This window comes from Nuphar pumila, chromosome 7 (genome assembly GCF_984573655.1).
Source record: "Nuphar pumila chromosome 7, dmNupPumi1.hap1.1, whole genome shotgun sequence".
Taxonomy (NCBI): Eukaryota; Viridiplantae; Streptophyta; class Magnoliopsida; order Nymphaeales; family Nymphaeaceae; genus Nuphar; species Nuphar pumila.
This window is the reverse complement of record NC_143255.1, coordinates 102,092,501-102,111,357: the sequence shown is the minus strand read 5'-3', so window position 1 is coordinate 102,111,357 and position 18,857 is coordinate 102,092,501. Positions and strand designations below refer to the sequence as shown.

Sequence of the window (18,857 nt, the reverse complement as noted above, 5' to 3'; positions counted from 1 at the left end):
TGGGGTCCCTACAGTTCCAATTTCAGTTGGATAACCATACACCACAAAGCAACTTACATTTATCAATCATAACCAATCCACTGAATTCTTTTATTAATGAATCAATAAGAGTAATATGTTCCATGTCAAAAATGAAATATCAAACTGCAGGAAATCAGAAGAACTAAAAGAAAATAACAGTAGAGCCACTCTGTCCGTAAGTGAAGTCGTCTGAAACAAATGTGACCCTCATATCTCTCAGAAGCTAGTCGACTTCACTGATCACCTGTGCCTGGGAAAAACCAATAAAATAAGAGGGTCAGAAATCCGAAGAATTCTGCGTACAGGTTTCCCTAATGAATCAAATAAGAAAAAGAGCATAAATAAGATCCATGTAATATTTTGAGGAATACAATTATACTCAATTCTTAAGTCAATTAACCATTCATGCATAATTAAACAGTTAACAGGAGGGAACACGAAATATGCAACATTGATCATAACTTAATCAATAAGGCAATTAAATGTAAAATAGATCAACATCATACAATGATCAACATAAACAACTAAGTGAACAGGTAAATATGCATGAACTAATGCATAGCAGGAATATGCATGATTTGTGTGCAATGCATGACCCATTTATTATCTTCCATTTAAGTTTTCCTCTTTCCATATGCATGTCCTATTAAATGCACACATCTTTAAGTTCCTCTTTTTAATTACAGTGGCCCGCGGATACACCAAACGGGTACAATCCCCGAGGTTAAGTAGGGTTCCCGGGGTAGCTTCACACACAATTTGTATTTTGTTACCGGGTTCCAAACTTAGCCCACGACCGATATCAGGAAACAGCACCATCCATCGGAACCTTGGAAAACAACATCCAAAGTCGGGGACACCAGGGAAAACAGCATCCTCTGGCGCCACTTTCTTGGTATACCAAAACAAACTCACAGCTGTGACTAACACACCACTCCCGGGTAAAGTGGCGGATTCTCCCTAAAATCGTGGCTAGGAGAAGAACCTCAATATCGGGTTCAGGAGCAACAAAACGCACATGGAGTTTTTGTATCCTCACGGTTTCCCCTAAACCGCAATATCCAAGATTCTCACGCTAAAGCAGGGACATCAAGGAGAAAGTGAATTACATTGTTCTTTATTTAATTTTATTTGGTTATTAATCCATTTCTTTTACATTTGCAAATTTACCTGCAGAACTAATAACATAAGCTTGCACATCAGCATGCTAAGCTTTTCACGGGACCACAGCCCGTGACAACATAGAACAGTGTGGTAAAACAACAATATCACATTTGATTTGTTGCAATGCATCCAAAAACAATTAAAACGGAGAACAACTAGTCCTCGCGGCTCATCCAGGCGCAATTGATTCAATTTGATCATTACCACATGCATAAGCAAAAATCATAAAGAGTATGCCACTTATGCATTCTTTTCACATGTTTTTCAATGCGCATTCATTTAGGACAATTTAAAGGTGTACATGAAACAATAACCTACATATACATATGCATGAGTTCACAATTTCAATTTAAATTTCATGCTTTCATTCCATACATATGCTCATATCCCATGTATGATTTTATTTAGCCTGTCAATGTATACTTTAACATACATGTTCATGTCACATACACACTTTGATGAAATTACACACTTAAATCAGCATGTGAACCTTCAAGTGGTGGTGCACGTGTCAATACATCAAGTTAGTGTACAATATGCATAAGATGTAGCTTTGCAGCAAATACTTTGTTTTTTGGCTTAATGTGTGAAATGCAGAAAACAAAACATATCATGCTCTTACACACATAGGTCTGAATATCAAGTAAGCATAGATATGAAAATTTCAAGAAGAACTGAACCTTACACAAGCTAATTTAACTCAGCCTATAATATTTAGTTTAAGCCTTGGAAAACAGCCTGTACGATTACATGTTTAGCTAAATTATGAGAGTCACCCATAATGTTTGTGTCATACAGATTACATGGGTGTATGCCTAACAATCTTTACACGTCCATATGCCTCTTAATCACCTTATAAATAGGTATGACAGAATGCATGACATAGATCAATCATACTACTAAGCAATTTAACAATTATGAAGCAATTGACCACTTACACATATACAAATTTTATAACCATGCAAAGCTGGACTAACACAGGTATAATGTAGTCTTATTTAAGAAGCAATGACCCAGCCAATGCCCTTGGATGAGGCTCCACAACCACCAGGCTCGGCCTGTCAGGCCAGCCCAATTCGGCTGGGCTGATAGCCAGCCCACCTAAAAGAACAAAAGATTGTCCTAACTGATCACCATATTGCTATTTGATAGATAAAAGAACAATAGATTGAGGAAATATTCCCCATACTTAGAAAAATGCTAGAAAGAGGGTGTACAGTGCACTAGTTGAAGTAGAAGGCAATGTGCAGCTTTAACCATCTTTTCAAACCCAAATTCTCTCATAAAGCAACAACCAAAGTAAGAAAGCTTGCATTTGTTTTCTTTAACAGTACATGTATGTAAAATAATGGATATTGTAATCCAAGTTACAATTTGTTTCTCTTTTTTTTTTTGTGGCCAAGTAATTTTATATAGAACCTGTTTCTGCAAATTCTATGGAGCCTAAGGATGCAAATAAGTTTTCAGAAGCATAGAACTTACATATGGGTTTAAACGCAGGATCAGGACCATAACATACCATAATGTAGTTCATGTTATTTGTATCTTAAATATAATCATCAAGATGATTATGAATTGCAAATGACTTGAGAATGATGGGTCTGTATATCATCCTTTTACAAAGACAAGCAACTATCACAGGCATTTCACCCAAGGAGATATTCCAACTCTTACACCTCTGTAAACTTTCAGCTCCAAAATGGAAAATGGCCATGTTTTATGTTTTTGATTTGGTTTCCACAAGAACGCAAATGACCAACTTTCTGATTAGCAAGAATACAAAATACAAACATTCAAGAATATAGTTTAAACAGCCAAACCAATAAAATAGACCTCCTTGAAATAGAGAAAAATCTATAGAAAGTTGATGACAAACCAACTGATCCAATTATGCCAACTTAAACGCAAGATAGCACCCATGATAGCAACCCACTATGCTGCTGACAAGCTTCCAAAACAAATAGACATATCAAAATCCTCCACCCCAGCAAACCAAAATCAGGAAAAGTTTCCCAGCCACAAATCATGAAAGGCTTCCCAACATAACGGAAATCTCACAAATATGTCGATTTGGGGTTTCCGGCCCCTCAAAACCCCAAATCTGCCTCTCTTTCCAATGATTCCCCTAAAACAATACCTAAATCGAATTTAGGTTCTTTTTCCCCATTCGAGCCAAAAGAAAACCCGTACCTTTTTCGCTGGTTTTCCGGCAATCTTTCCGGCGATCGGAGACTGGAGGCACGGTCGGCTGGGCTGCTCCTTGTTGCTGCCGTGACCTGCGGTGGTTGCAGCCTTCCGATGATCTACCACCCTCCGGCGCACGCACACAGATCGAAAGAGAGAGGGAAGAGGGAAGAGGGAAGAGAGAAACGAGGGAGAGACCCCTCTCTTTACCCTTTTATCGGCTGATTTCCCCCCCCCCCTTTCCTTGCCGAGATTGGTGGGGATCGGTTACGCCAGCCGACCCCCCCCCCCTTCCTTCCTTCCTCTTTAGAAACAGCAGCTCTGCCCCAAAAAAATTTTTTTTTAAAAGGCTGCAGCTCGATATAGGGTTTTAAAAACCCTATCGGGTTATGGATCCGGGTCGGGTCCGACCCGGGTTCAAGAGTTCACTTTTTTTTTTTTTTACTTACCTGCTAAGGGGGAGGCGCGGCCCGGGTCCGGGACTGAGACCCGAGATCCTATCACTATCAGGGCCAATGGATCCTTTGCCGATTTGGGTCTGTGAATTGGATCCATGACTTACTCGAAAAGGTGGATCCACAGGTTGGATCCAACTGTGGATCCCTGCACTAACCCTTTTATTTTTTTTTATTTCTTTTTATCTACATATATGATATTAACTATATATATATTCCCCCTTATGGGTCCTGGATCCGAAATACGGATCCTTAGGCCCATTCGCACATTTCGCATTATTTTATAAATGAAAATTCATGAAAATTTCTGGTTATTACAGAAATCTCTGTAAATAATTCCTTGTTGGCTGATGTCATGTTTGTATTATCCAAGCGACAAAATCTGGTCTTTATACCTGCCTTGATCAATAAGAGATTTGAAGTCAGGTTTGTCTTTGGAAAAGTGACTATGGGAAAACATGGTTGGGTTAAGTTTGAAGGGGTCTTTGACAAAGACCATGAATTGTTCAAACTTCAAGTTTCTTATATGAATAAAATTGCATCATCTTCTGCTTAGATTGATAATGTTCTTAATATAGATGTGAATGTATGACATCAAAGATTAGGACATATTAATCTAAATAAAATGAAGGAACGTGTCAAACTAAATCTAATGCCTAACTTTGAAGAAGCAGCGTTTTATCGATGTGAATAATGTATCCATGAAAAATGATGAGAAAATAATTTTCAACCGATATAATTAGAGCATTTGAAATATTAGAAATTATCCATACAGACATTTGTGGACCTTTTATGACTCAAACTATAAAACAATGCAATATTTCATAACTTTTATTGATGATTACTCAAGATATAGTTATATATCTTATATCATACAAGTTTGAGGCATTAGAGAAATTTAAAGAATATCACCAAGAAGTTGAAACCCAACTTGAAAGAAGGATTAAGGTATAAGGTTTGATCGAGGAGAAAAATATACCTCGGATGAAATTTTTGAATATTGTAAGCTGAATGAAATCAAACTTCAAACATCAACACTTGGAACATCTCAACAAAATAGTGTGACAGGAATATATAATAGGACTCTTCTTGACATGTTTAGATACATGTTGTCTTATGCTTCATTACCCAACGTATTTTAGGAGAAAAACTATTTATACAACTACATATGTTTTGAATAGGGTTCAATGTAAGGTTATTGTGTCTACACCTTATGAGTTATGGACTGAAAGAAAATCAGACTTTAATCATATTCAAAGATGGGTTTCAGTAAATCATACAAAAATTATAGATCGATTTAAGGATAAACTAGATAGAATATCTAAACGGTATACCTTTATTGGATATCCCAAAGGATCCAAAGATTATAGATTATATCATCTTAATAAGGGTTTAATTGAAAGTAAAGACGTTGTATTCATGAAAGAAGAAAACAAAGAACCATTTATCCTCAAAATAAATGTAGATGGTCCATTTAATCTCATCTACGACTCTGATAATTCACACAAACAATTAGGTAATGATGAACCAACTATTAGTGATCATTCTACTTTGCATCAGACACATGTTAGTCACAAAAGATCAATAACTCCTCTTTCATACCTGGATTGCTATTATATATGTTTATTTATCAATTGAACTATATTACTCGATAGATCTTGATGACATGTGAGATAACCTATCATATAATAAGGCAATAAAATCACTTGAATCAACAAACTAGATAAAAGCCATGGACAAGAAAATTTAGTCTTTTAAGAAAAACCAAATTTGGAAATTGATTAATTTACTTGAGGAAAGAAAAGTCATTGGATACAAATGGATATTAAGGAAGAAATTCAAGTCTGATGAAAGTATAAATAAATTTAAAGGTATACTAGTAGCTAAAGAATTTTCTTAGAGAGAAGGGTTAGATTATGTTGATATGTATTCACCCGTTACAAAATTTATCTCAATAAGGATAATCTATTGTAGTTCATTATGATTTTAATCTATATCAAATGGATGTTAAAATTGCATTCCTAAGTGGTGACCTTAAATAAACCACACTTATAGAACAACTTAAAGGTTATATTGCTAAAGGCTAAAAGGATAAAGTGTATAGGTTGAAAAAATCTCTATACAGACTTAAACAATTACCATGTCAGTGGTACTTGAAGTTTCATAAGGAAATTACTATGCTGACATTCATCGCAAATAATTTTAACCACTATGTTTATATTAGAAAAAGTAAGAGAAAATTTTCTATACTCTCTCTTTATGTGGATGACATTCTTTTGATTGGAAACTACAATAAGATGCTTATCAAAACCAAGTCATAATTAAGTCCTTAATTCAAGATGAAAGACATGGGAGATGTATCTTATGTTTTTGGAATTAAAATTACGCATGATGAGAATTTTAAACTTTTGAGCTTGAGTCAAGAAAGACATATCAATCATATACTCAAGAACTTTAGAATGAGTTATTGCAAGCATGTTAGAACACCCGTAGTAGAAAGGTAAAATTAAGTAAGAACAACTGTTTAAGTGAAGGACAAGAAAGATTGAATGTTTCTTATGCACAAATTGTTGAAAGCTTGATGTATGTTATGCTATGCATGAGGCCCAATATCAGCTTTATTGTTGGCTTCGTTAGTCGTTACTAAAATAATTTTAGTTGGCCTTATTGGTAAGAAATAAAAAGAATGCTTAGATATTTGAAAAGGACTGAAAACTTGCAATTGTATTTTCAAGAGGTTGACTTAGAATTGTTCAGATATTCTCTAATGCTGATTTTTCTAGCAACATAAATGAAAGTAAATCCACTTCTAGATACTTTTTTTTTTCTTTGGAGGAGGCACCATTTTTTTATCATGCAAAAAACAAGATTGTGTAGCTCAGTATGTTGCCTTCAATGTTGCTGTCATATTTGTCATTTGGATAAGTTGTTTCATCAATGATTTATAGCTAGATACAACCAACGGGCCAGTGCACATTTACTTTGACAATCAAGCAGACATCTCTCTTACGAAGAGTGAAGCAGATAGTTTCAAAAGCAAACACACAATAGTGTAATATTATTATGTTTATGATATAATTGAAAAAAAATTAAATTACAGTCAGTTACTTACCTACCAATGATATTTTGTTGATCCTTTAACCAAAGGCATATATGAAGAATTACTTTGAAAACATGTATGATGTATGTGATTGAGATATGTCCAATTGGGACATCTAGCTGGATGGGTAAAGGTGAAAATATATCATTGCTAGGTCATTGATGCAAGTACAAGACACCAATAGTGGGGGGGGGGGGGGGGGGGAAATTATGCATCGTGAATTGGTTCGCATGGCCAAGTGAAAAATGTTGGTTATATATAACAACCAAGAGGGCCATGCGCCCTCTCATGCATTAAGGAGAGAGTAGGGCTCACTCTCAGCTTAACACATGGGTTGCCTATATATGGGCATATCCAAATGTGCTCATTTTTCAAAGTTTATCTGAAACCGATTTTACCTTTTATAAGGATAATCCTAATGCATGGTGATAATGCTGGGAAACGACTACCCAATGGAGGCTAGTATATCCTCAGTCCATGCTCTCTCCTGATATTGAGATCATCATATCAAGGTTATCCTCCCTGAAGTAGGCCATTAACAACTCTCTCTGCGCACATCAGAGACGATCCTATGCAAAACCTATATATTGTGTATTCAGGTTCTTTTTGTTTGGTCATCCCCTAATCTTCTTTACCCTCTTGGGTTGATTCTTGAGAGTGCCCAGTTTGTTTTTCAATGATCTTGTTATTGTCCATTAACTTGATGAAATGCTTTATTTTCTTGTAAGTGGTAATTGATCATTACCAATGGGGCTCCGCTTGCAAGTTCGAATCCCAATGGTATATGGTTGTATAACTGCTAGGGTCTGCCTAACCCCAACTTTCCCTCACAAAAAAAAACTGGTAATCGACCATTTACAATTATTTCAGTTAATATATTTTTTATCCATCGGATTTAGGTTTGTCCTATCCTGTTAAGAAGGAAAAAATCATGTGATAGGTGGCTTATTGATGACGAGATTGCTGAAGTGGTTGGGAAGAACTTTCTTGCTCTAGTGTTGATGACATAGAGCATTCGAGTAAATCCTTAAACAGAATCCAAATCTTATTACTTATTGGATTCAGAATTTGGACAGATATCAGATATATCCGATCCATTGACATTCCTAGGAGTAGTGTGAAGAGTTTGTTGCTATGCTTAACCTGTAGGGTTCCTTGGACCTCTCTAGTCCAAGGGTGTGAATATGGACAACCACATCCAACCAACCACAAGAGAAGAATCTGTACGGTGGATAGCGTGAGCCCAAGGACAAGGCTTAAGCACTTTTCATCAGCAGGAAAAGGAGTGAAAATTTGATATCTAGCTCTCACCAACTTAGCCAAGTAAAACTCCAACCGTGTTCCTAGAACCTGATGAGTGCAATGACATTGAAATTTGAATTTACATGATGACAAAAAATGGGGATTTGAAAGTTCGAACCAGTAGGAAGGATCAGGTGCAATGTGATTTCACACTTTTAGTGTGTTGCTGCACCTGATGCCGGTCCATCATTTCTTGGGCGCCACAACTGACAGGCCCTATCCCCAAGATGGAGGGTGATCGGGTGCAGTCACACAAGTGTGCAATCACATTGCACATGATATTTTTTCTGGAGCTACATGTCTACCTCACCAGGTTTACACAATATGAAGGGGGCTATTGCACAGAGTATGCCAAACCAAGCTCCACAAGTGTCACATCACAGGAATGGCTCAGGCCACTGAGTGTAGTCAAGTAGAGATGCCAATGCCAGCAGAGTGAGAAAGCTCACTGTCACTTACACACACACACACACATATATATATATATATATACATACACCAACGGGGTTCCATTCGTTTGGTAGGAGCAGCTAGTGCACGTCTCCTTGTGTTGGGACATTGCAAGTTCAGATCCGTAGGAGTCTGGCTAAGCTCAGCTTGCCTTTCAATATATATATATATATATATATATATATATATATATATATATATATATATATATATATATATATATATATATATATATATATATATATATATATATATATATAGCAAACAGAGATCCAGGAACGGGAGTGATCACATTCCAAGGTGACTGCCTCTTCTAATCGCAGATACATGCTCGTTTTCAGAATTAGCTAATAGTGTTAACTTCTGGCCTAAGAAACTCACTGGTGAGCTCGGTAAGGGCTTGGGTGTCAGTGACCCTACAGGCTGCTTTCACTGGGAACTTCGTTCTGTTTATTTTGTTATTTCTTTTCCCTTCAATCTGAAGTGTTTCATGTGAACCATTGGTTGCACGTTGATAGCTACTTTTGATAAGGGGACACACGTCTGATTCAGAAGGTGGCAGGCGATCGCTTTGATTATTGGATCGCTGATTGGTATATAAAGGATTTTTTTTTTAAAGGCGATCTGGGGTTAGGCAGACCCTTGTGCACTGACAGCTCCTGCCAAACAAGAGGAGCCCCATTTCTCTACAAAAAGAATTTTTTTTTTATAGAGAAAGCTGGGGTTAGGCAGACACCTACCAGTTATACAACCAAACCATTTGGGATTCGAACTTGCAACGTCCCAACACAAGGTGACAGTGCACTAACTGCTTCTGCCAGTCAAGCGGAGCCCCCCAATGGTAAATATAAAAAGGAATTATAAACATGTAAGTTGTAATAAGTGCATTCTTGCTCACGCGCACACACACAGATTCAAGTAGTTGTGAAAGTTAGAATTTGATCCTGGTCAAAAGTTGAACCTGCACATGTTGCAGTGAGTTCCAGGCTAGCTCAAGACAGAATGATAGAAAAAACGCTTGCAACAAAGCAGAAAAATACAAACTCCATGTTTGGATGTGGGAGGTTGGAAGCACAGGTACTCAGACACGCTTCCAGTGGGCCTATTTTCTGTTCCTTCTCTTTTTGTATTATTGTAGTTGTCTTTCAGCATTTTTGGAGGGGCAATGAGGAGTCTCTTGTGTGGGAACAGTGGACTGGGGATTGATTTTGGGCACTCAGGCGCTGTAGAAGAGGAGAATTTCTAAATTTTCTCTCATGCCCAATGCCCCAAAGTCTCTCATGGTATTCTAAACTGTCTGGAGAGGGCATTTTGGAGATTTTTGGGCATCCGAGAAATGGAGAATCCACAAACATCTCCTCGTGCTAGTAAATTTTTGGACTCCCATCATAGGCAAAGCATCAAAGGATATCTCTCTCAAGGCTATCATCCCCAAATCCTTTCCAAGTGATCTTCCCTCAAGCAACTAAAAGAGATGGGATCAGGTCAGTGAGCTCTGACGGTATTACCATTGAGCTCCCTTGGATTCTGTTGATCTCAAGATGATAGGCATCCAAACCAGTAAGAATGAGGTGCTCTTCACTTGGTTGGGTCCACTTTTTTTCCAATTATCGTCAGATGCCCATCACTTGATATCATGGTTTGTGACATTGCCATTGCATTCAAATGAGATAGCTGGATGATTAGGTCACACTATCATAACCGAGGTCACAAGTTCGAATCCCACCGGGTTATCCCCAAACTGTCAAAGGAAAAAAAAAAAAGATATCATGGTTTGTGACATTGTCATTGTGTTCAAATGAGAGAGCTGGATGATTAGGTCACACTATCATAACCGAGGTCACAAGTTTGAGTCCCACAGGGTTATCCCCAAACCTTTCTGTCAAAGAAAAAAAAGAAAGAAAGAAAGATGTAGGGCGACATTTGAATTCTAAGTTGCAAAAAATCAGTTGACTTTTTTTGGAACACCGTCACCTGCTTGAAGATGAATAGCTGTTTACGATGGGGTAACATGAGTTTTCTTCTGCTGGAATTACTATTTCCTCATCATTAAATCCATGCAAAGTGATGTAAACAGAAAGCAGTTACACACAAGACTGCAGCAGCTAACATTCTCTTTCAACTTATGAAGGCTTTACATGCAACAGTAGAACTTCAAAGAAACGATCTTCGCATATGCTAGCTAACTCTTTGTCTCCCTTATCGAAGATCAAGACTATATAGCAGCTTCAACTTCATCAGAAACAGCTGTTGCACCATTTGTCTTGTCATCAGCTTGAAGCTGAGATGAAACCTCATCAATTGCAGAGTTCAGCTGAGCTATCTTATCTGTCAAGATTTTCCTTGTTTTCTGCCACAAGTAATTTCAAACAGAAACTGTTAACAAGGACTGAGGTGATTGTACAAGATCAATTTGCAATTCAAAATCAGTCATGTTGGTCAAATCCTATTTCGGATGATTTAGTATTGCAAACATGTGCATGCAAACCATATGCTGCATGACAGAGTAAACACATTTCGAATGTCTCCAAGCAATCCTAACAACTCAAGAACGAATGAAGTAGTACTGTGAAAATGCTATTTAGGTTTTCAGTAGAAACCCAAAAGAAGATGTGGCAAGCTAAGATCCACCCATACAGTGGATGTACAACACAACACGATGGCAAGAGCAGCATGTCATTATTCATTTTCAACAACATGAAACTACATCTAGGGTAACTTGAGCACCGCCAAATGGTTGCAAGTGCACAAGCATGCAGAGACACATGCAAAATACACTTTTACTTTCAACAAGAAACCAAATGTTTTCAGTTACATAAATACCTATAAATAAAAAAATCAGATAATTAATAAGAATAAATGACATCCCTTCATATGCATTTTCTAATGTCCCTCACAATGTTAAAATTTGGGAGTTGAAGAATGGCCCTTAACAAAAGTTGCTGACCACCTGGGCTTTGTGTATGTGTATTATCAGTTCTCAAAATATTCAATTTTCATATTGTCATCTAATTTCTTACAGTTGGCATGGCCATTTTTCAAATCCAATTTAGATGGTTTTTGTTGTATGTGACAGTTTGGAATAATCAAAACTTGCAGATCATAGCCATACATAACAACCTGTTCAGTTTGAAACTAAACCAATCACATTTCTCTACCAGATGAAACTGATATTCCAAGTGTCGCTTGTTATACAAGCTCTTGCATCTGAACAAGTATGCAACAGCTAGAACTCGGTCGAAAAAAAAACAGCTAGAACAAGATCAATTTAACCACAAAAGGTTAATTATTTGGCAAGAAATCATATAATGCAGTTTTTTTTCACTGCTAGGAGAGTAATCTACATATGTATCCACCTAGGTAGTAATTAATGCATACCTCCAACGCCTTCTCTTCATCATATATAAACTTTGGCAGCTTTCTCATCAGATCCTTTCTGTCAGCTCCATCCAATGCCTTGCTAATCTAGAGCAGACAATGATAGGCAAAATTAACAATCTCATCACAGGCATGAAGATAAAATTTAAACACCATGAACATCATCACATGGATGGAAGAAAAGCCTCATGTAGAAGAAAAATAATGGAATCTTTTCTTTACTTCAATAATAGAATAAATAAAGATAAAAAAAGAGAGGTTTCTCCCATACCGTGAAAGAAATACTCATTGAAAAGAAAGATCTATTTGCTCATCTGAAGAAAGTATATATCACTAACATTTGGTTTATATTTCAACATGGAATGAAAAGGACAATATACAGGATGAGTAGTTGTGACCCTTAGCTTGCTCTATGGTCCACTCTTAGGGAAGCAGCACTTTCATCTTAAATTAGTAAAATTTGCATGATCAGGGCTGTGAATGTTGAGATCTGATCAAATTTACTAATTTTTGCAAACAAAGATTTTATCATATAGCATGATGAACTGTGAAAAGATAACATCAACAGTGGCTCACATGAAATCTTTCACATGATAAAGTTAAGGCAACAACATTGGACTATCATGGCAAGTTGGAATCCACTTAAATGAATAGTTATATCCAACAGACCTGAGATGAGAATAGAATTCAACACATAAAATAGAATAAAACCAAAAAAATTAGCAACAGCAGAATCTACAGAATGTCATTCCTTTTTAGTCATTTATAAGTTTTTAGATTGTTAGAATAGTTAATTAAATCAGAAGAGGATGCATGCACCTCTTAACTACTACTTTAGTATCAATCAAGGTTGTAAGTATTGTATTGTTACCCATATCGGTCGGGCCCAAATTAAGACCGTATCATATCATAAAATATCATAAATTTTTTATAAAAAAATTTCAAAAAAATCAAGAAAAATCAGATAAAATTAGCAAAAATTCTAAAAAAAATCATATCACATGAAACAATGATGAATTGCACAAAATACAACCATAAAATCACATATGAAGCATTTATGTCTCTATGAATTGCATAAGACCATCAAACATCAATTATCTCACAAGAACAATGCAAAATATTAAATATCTTGCAATTAAGAACATGTCACAAGACTCATATTTTCATATTAAATAAACAAAAATATTATAACAATAGTTGCACTCGATTTTCAATCGGTTTTCACTCATTACTTGAGTGCCCCATTGTCATGCCGGATCATCTTATGACATCTTTGTTGGAGTGTGAAGACATATTTCTAACTTGATATAAATGTTTAATTTTTGCGGATCCAACTTCACGGTAAGTTGGCAGGGGTTTGTAGGAGGGCAACGCCCCCCAAGGTGATTTTTTTTTAGAGTAACTTTGTAATTGTACTCATAATAAAGATTTTTTACCTTAACCAATTTTCTTGAGTGAAAATACACTTTTTTTACTTTAATCCACTTCTTATTGAGACTGCATATGTACATACGGGTTCGGATCTGGACCCGTATCTTTGTACTCTTACATGATAGATAATATCGGGTCTGGACTGAAGAATCACAAACCCGATCCAATCTGTATTAAGTATATAACAGGGAATATAGGACACAATCTCTTATTGGAGAATCGTACTGCTCATTGTTGCCTCCTTTTCTTCTTTCCCTTTTGCAACCTGAACCGGACACATGACATGGTATCAGAGCGGGTCGAGGTATAACGATCAGGTCGAGTTTCTCTTCCTTCTTATTTCTTTCTCAGCGTGATTCTTGTTCTAAATCAGATTTTACCTTTCTCATTTCCTGAAAATCGATTTGATCATATTACGTCAAATTAGTTTTTCAGCGTTCAACAATTTGTTCTGATGTTTGGGAACCTGCCCCGCAATCTTCTTTATCGAGCAGTCGCTATTATGTCACCTTTATCGATAGTTATTCCAGATATACTTGGATCTATTTTATGAAAAACAAATCTTAAGTGTTCAAGCTTTTTCGCTCATTTTGTGCCCTATTTTGTAATCAATTCTCATCTCAAATTCAACACTTCCAATGTAACGGTGGGGGACAATATCTATCAAAGGAATTTACTGAATTTCTCCATGATAATGGAATAAGTCGTCGAATATCTTGTCCACACACACCGCAACAAAATGGTGTGGCGGAAAGAAAACACCGGCACATTGTAGAAAGTGCATTGAGCATGATACATGACATTCATGTTCCTTTAAATGTGTGGACGAAAGCTTTTCATTCTATTGTGTACGTCATAAATCGACTACCAATGAAATTACTTGTGAATCAATCTCCTTATTTTACACTCTTTGGGACTCACCCTGATTATAATGAATTGCGAGTGTTTGGGTGTATATGCTATGTTCATATTGACAGTTCCCAACGTGACAAGTTCAAGAACAAGGCATGTAAGTGTAAGTTCACTGGATATGTTGATCAATACAGAGGTTATCGCTGCTACGACCCCACTACTAATCACATTAGAGTTTCACGAAATGTTGTGTTTGATGAAACTCACACTGAGAGCTCAGGAAGGGTAGAAGAACACAACGTGAATGATGTAGGTTATCAGTTGTGGCTCGCTGCTGAGGTGTTCGATCAAATGGCTACGCACGATGCTTTCTCATGTCATACACTATCGGCTGAACGAAATAAACCCGATGTGCACCCACAAAGGGAAGAGTCACCAAATACGCAGGATACTATGCCTACCGTTTCAGATATTACAAAGTTCCAAGGGGCTGTCTATGTTCGGCAAAATAAAGACAATGCTCAACGAACTGATGTGCAGCCCAGAAGGCCTGAGAGGATTCGTCATCCTATTGAAAAATAGGTTAGTTATAACAACTTCTCTACAAACTTACAATTGTTCATCTTCATCTGGTTTTTGTCCAGATCTGAAAACGCAATTAGTTTCAACTTCTGTTCAACGTGTGAGAAATTCCTATTGCGTCAATCTCAAATTTTATAAAAAAAAGAGAAGGGAAAATTCAGATCTGATCTCTCTTTGAATCTGACAGTTTCTAATCGCTAGTTTCTCAAAGGTTGCTCAGCTCCAAAAAAAAAGGGGGGCGACCAGCAAACCTCTTTGGCAGTAGACTGGGCACTTCGTGAACACCCGAATATCCTTGTTCAATTCTTTTTCCTTCATGGATTCTCATTCTTCTCAATCGAGTCTTTCTTCAAGTTTCCTCAATCAACTTGTTTTCGAAAAGTTAACCACCTCAAACTTCTTGATTTGGAAGAGACAAATCATTCCTTTTATAAGGAGCTAAGGTCTCTTAGGTCACTTGGATGGAACCACCCCAGTCCCACTAGAATTTGTTGCGAAAGAAGAGAAAGATGATAAAGGGGCAAGTTCAATTGTATATGTCAAAAATGCAGAATATCTCAGCTGGGAAAGGAAAGACCAATCAGTAGTTGCATACATTACATCTACATTGTCTCAAGAGGTTCTTGTTGCAATTCCTGACAATTGTACAACCCTGCAACTTTGGGAGAGATTGGTTCAGACGTATTCACAAGTTTCACAGGCAAGGATGGTTTTTCTCAAGAGGGAATTTCAGTTGCTGAGAAAAGACTCCATGACCATCATGGAATATCTAAACAAGATGAAGACTATCACAGACCAACTTGCAGTTATAGGATGTGCAGTGAGTGACAGTGATATGGTACAACAAACTCTGAGTGGATTGAGATCCGACTATAACATGATCGTCATTTCACCGTTGTGCTTACCTGCCCTTCCTACTTTTGATGAGTTGCAAGCTAAATTAATTCAGTATGAAATGACTCTGAAGGGATTTTCTGAAGGAACACACGCTCATGCAAACTCTCAAAAAGATAGGGGTGACTTATGGTCGAGGACAGGGGCGAGGTGGACAAGGGCGAAATGGACACGGAGGACGTGGTTTGCTTCTCACCCCAAATATGTTGACCCATGCTCAAGGACAAAGATCTATCCTCACTTGCTTTCTTTGTAACAAAAGGAGGCATATCAAGGCGAATTGTTGGCACAATCCTGAAAATAAAGGAAAGACTCCACAGACATAACCAAAAAGAAAGTTCAACAATATCAGAGACAGTGGAGAGATTAGAGATTTGTTGATATCTGCCTTGTCAAAATTGAATTTAAAGCAGAATGATCAAGGAACCTGGTTCGTTGACTCAGGAGCAGCAACTCACGTGACTGGTGATGCAGGTAAACTTTCTAAACCTATTCCTTATTTTGGCAAAAGTAAGATCGTCACTGGAGACGGATCCTACCATCCTGTTTCTCATATTGAAAAATTTGTCATTCCCATGTCACATTCTACTCTTGAACTTTCTGATGTCTTTCATGCTCCCAATATCAAGAAAAATATTGTCTTTATTTCTAAACTTGTTGATGATAATCATGCTTCAGTCAAATTTACTCCCTTCGCTGTGTAGGTCAAGAACCTTCGCACGAGGGAAACATTCGCTGAAGGAAAGAGACGAGGCAATATGTATGTCTTTCAAGAAGCTCCATGTCATCCTGTCTGTCCTACTCTCCTGGATTCGAAGTCTTCATTAGAGTCGTGTTCTTTGTCTTCTGCAAATGTTTTTAGTATTTCTGAATGTAATAAGCCTTTCCTATGACACAGTCGGTTAGGACATTGTGAGAGACATTTTATTGAGAAACTTGTTTTTAATAATCTCATTCCAAAAGGAAGTCTCTATGTGGATGAGAAAAGTCAGAAGTGTTCCAGTTGTCTTTTATGCAAAAGTCATGTATTGTCGTTTCACTATGTTAATAAGAGAGCTTCAAAGCCTTTTGAGATAATATGTTCTTGTGAAATTGTCTACGAAGAGACAATACATAAACAAGCATAAAAACTTTATAAAAGAAGTGCACGAAAGCACTCTCACAACACTTGAACAAAATACACAAAAAGTGTATAAATAATAAACATGCAATAATGCATGTATTTCAATATAAAAAGCAAATGCTTGAGACTCTCAAGCTTAGGAAATACAAGGGGGGAACACCCCTATTTATACAAATGTTAGAAGGTGCAAGGGGGGGCTCCCAAAGGAGTCGTTGGGAGCCCCCAACGGTCACATTTGTGACCGTTGGGGGCCCCCAACGACTCTATTGGGGGACCCCCAATGCACATAAAATAAATCAAAAAATAAAAAGAAAAAAAGAAATTACAAAAGTAAAAATAAAAAGAAAATTACAGCATATTCTAAAAGTGAATATGCGCAAAACAGGAAATGACAGAAATGCCCTTTCGGGTAAAAATATATAAATATATATATTTATATATATAGAGATATATGTACATATAATATATTATATGTAAATATATCTCTATGTATATAAATATATATATTTATATTTACAATGATTTTAGGAGCTACATTTTAACACCCCCCCTCAAACTTACGGTGTGATAACCGCAAGTTTGTCAAGAAGGAAATGAAATCTGGGCGAACATAGAGCTTTTGTGAAGAAGTCGGCAAGTTGATACTCAGATTGTTTTTGGTCCACCCCTCGCTTGTTTTTGGTCCAAAGACGAAATTATTAATGATAGTTGGTTGTATTCACCGATTTTTGCGACAATAGCTTGCTACACAGCAGGATTAACTGCATTTTATATGTTTCGTATGTATCTACTTACTTTCGAAGGACATTTACGTAGTCATTTTAAAAATTACAGCGGACATACAAATAGTTCCTTCTATTCAATATCTATATGGGGGCAAGAAGGTTCCAAACCAGTTAGCAGTAATTTGCTTTTAGCAACAAGGAATAATAATGACAAGTCCTCCTTTTCGAGTTGCCCGTTTTCTAATACATATAAAATTGCCGGTTATGTAAGAAACATGCGATCATCTTTTAGTACTCATTTTTTGAATAAGGACCCTTATACTTTACTATATCCGCATGAATCGGACAATACCATGTTATTTCCCCTGCTTATATTGGCCATATTTACTTTGTTCGTTGGATGCATAGGAATTCGTTTCGGGCAAGAAGTAATGGAGGTTGACATATTATCGAAATGGTTAACCCCATCGATGAAACTTTTACATCAGAATTCAACTGAAGATTGGTATAAATTTGTGACGAATGCGTTTTATTCAGTCAGTATAGCCTATTTTGGAATATTTATAGCATCCGTTCTATATGGGTCTGTCTATTCAGACCGACAAAATTTGTACTTAATCAATTCATTTGCTAAAATGGGTCCTAAAATGAGAATTCGCTTAGAACAAATAATAAATGTCATATACAACTGGTCATACAATCGCGGCTACATAGACGTTTATTACGAAAAAGTATTCATTAGGGGTATACGAGGATTAGCTCAACTAGCTCATTCTTTTGATCGACGAGTAATTGATGGAGTTACGAATGGGGTTGGTGTTGCAAGTTTCTTTCTGGGAGAAGGGATTAAATATATAGGGGGGGGGGCGAATTTCTTCTTATCTATTCTTATATTTAGCTTGTGTATCAATAGTCTTACTATTGGTAAAATAAAATGGTTGAATAATTGAAAAATTAGATTATTCAGGAATACGTATTGAATGCTAAGGTTGGGAATGAAATTCCCGTGAGTAGATCTATGATCAAAAAGGGATTTGTGATTGTTCCAGAAGAACAAGAAATGAAGCAAAAGATACGGTAGAACTAGGACAGTTAGTGTATGGGGTCTACTCAATGCTAGATGCAGGGGCGGATAATAGGTCGATATGAATATTATGAATTGTCCCATAATAAAAGCGGTTGTTGCTGATACCTCT

At 36.8% G+C, this 18,857-nt stretch overlaps 1 protein-coding gene across 1 annotated transcript in view; it reads right to left on the bottom strand.

Annotated features, from left to right (window-relative positions):
- Nucleotides 1-10,692: 10,692 nt before the first annotated feature.
- The window catches only part of LOC149832680 (uncharacterized), a 27,007-nt gene continuing 18,842 nt past the window's right edge, over nt 10,693-18,857 (bottom strand). The window contains exons 4-5 of the mRNA XM_090014648.1: nt 12,055-12,141; nt 10,693-11,026 (exon numbers count right to left, since the gene is read on the bottom strand). Coding sequence (XP_089870774.1) covers nt 10,892-11,026; nt 12,055-12,141 — 222 coding nt within the window. The 3' untranslated portion in view covers nt 10,693-10,891. The remainder of the gene's footprint in view (nt 11,027-12,054; nt 12,142-18,857) is intronic.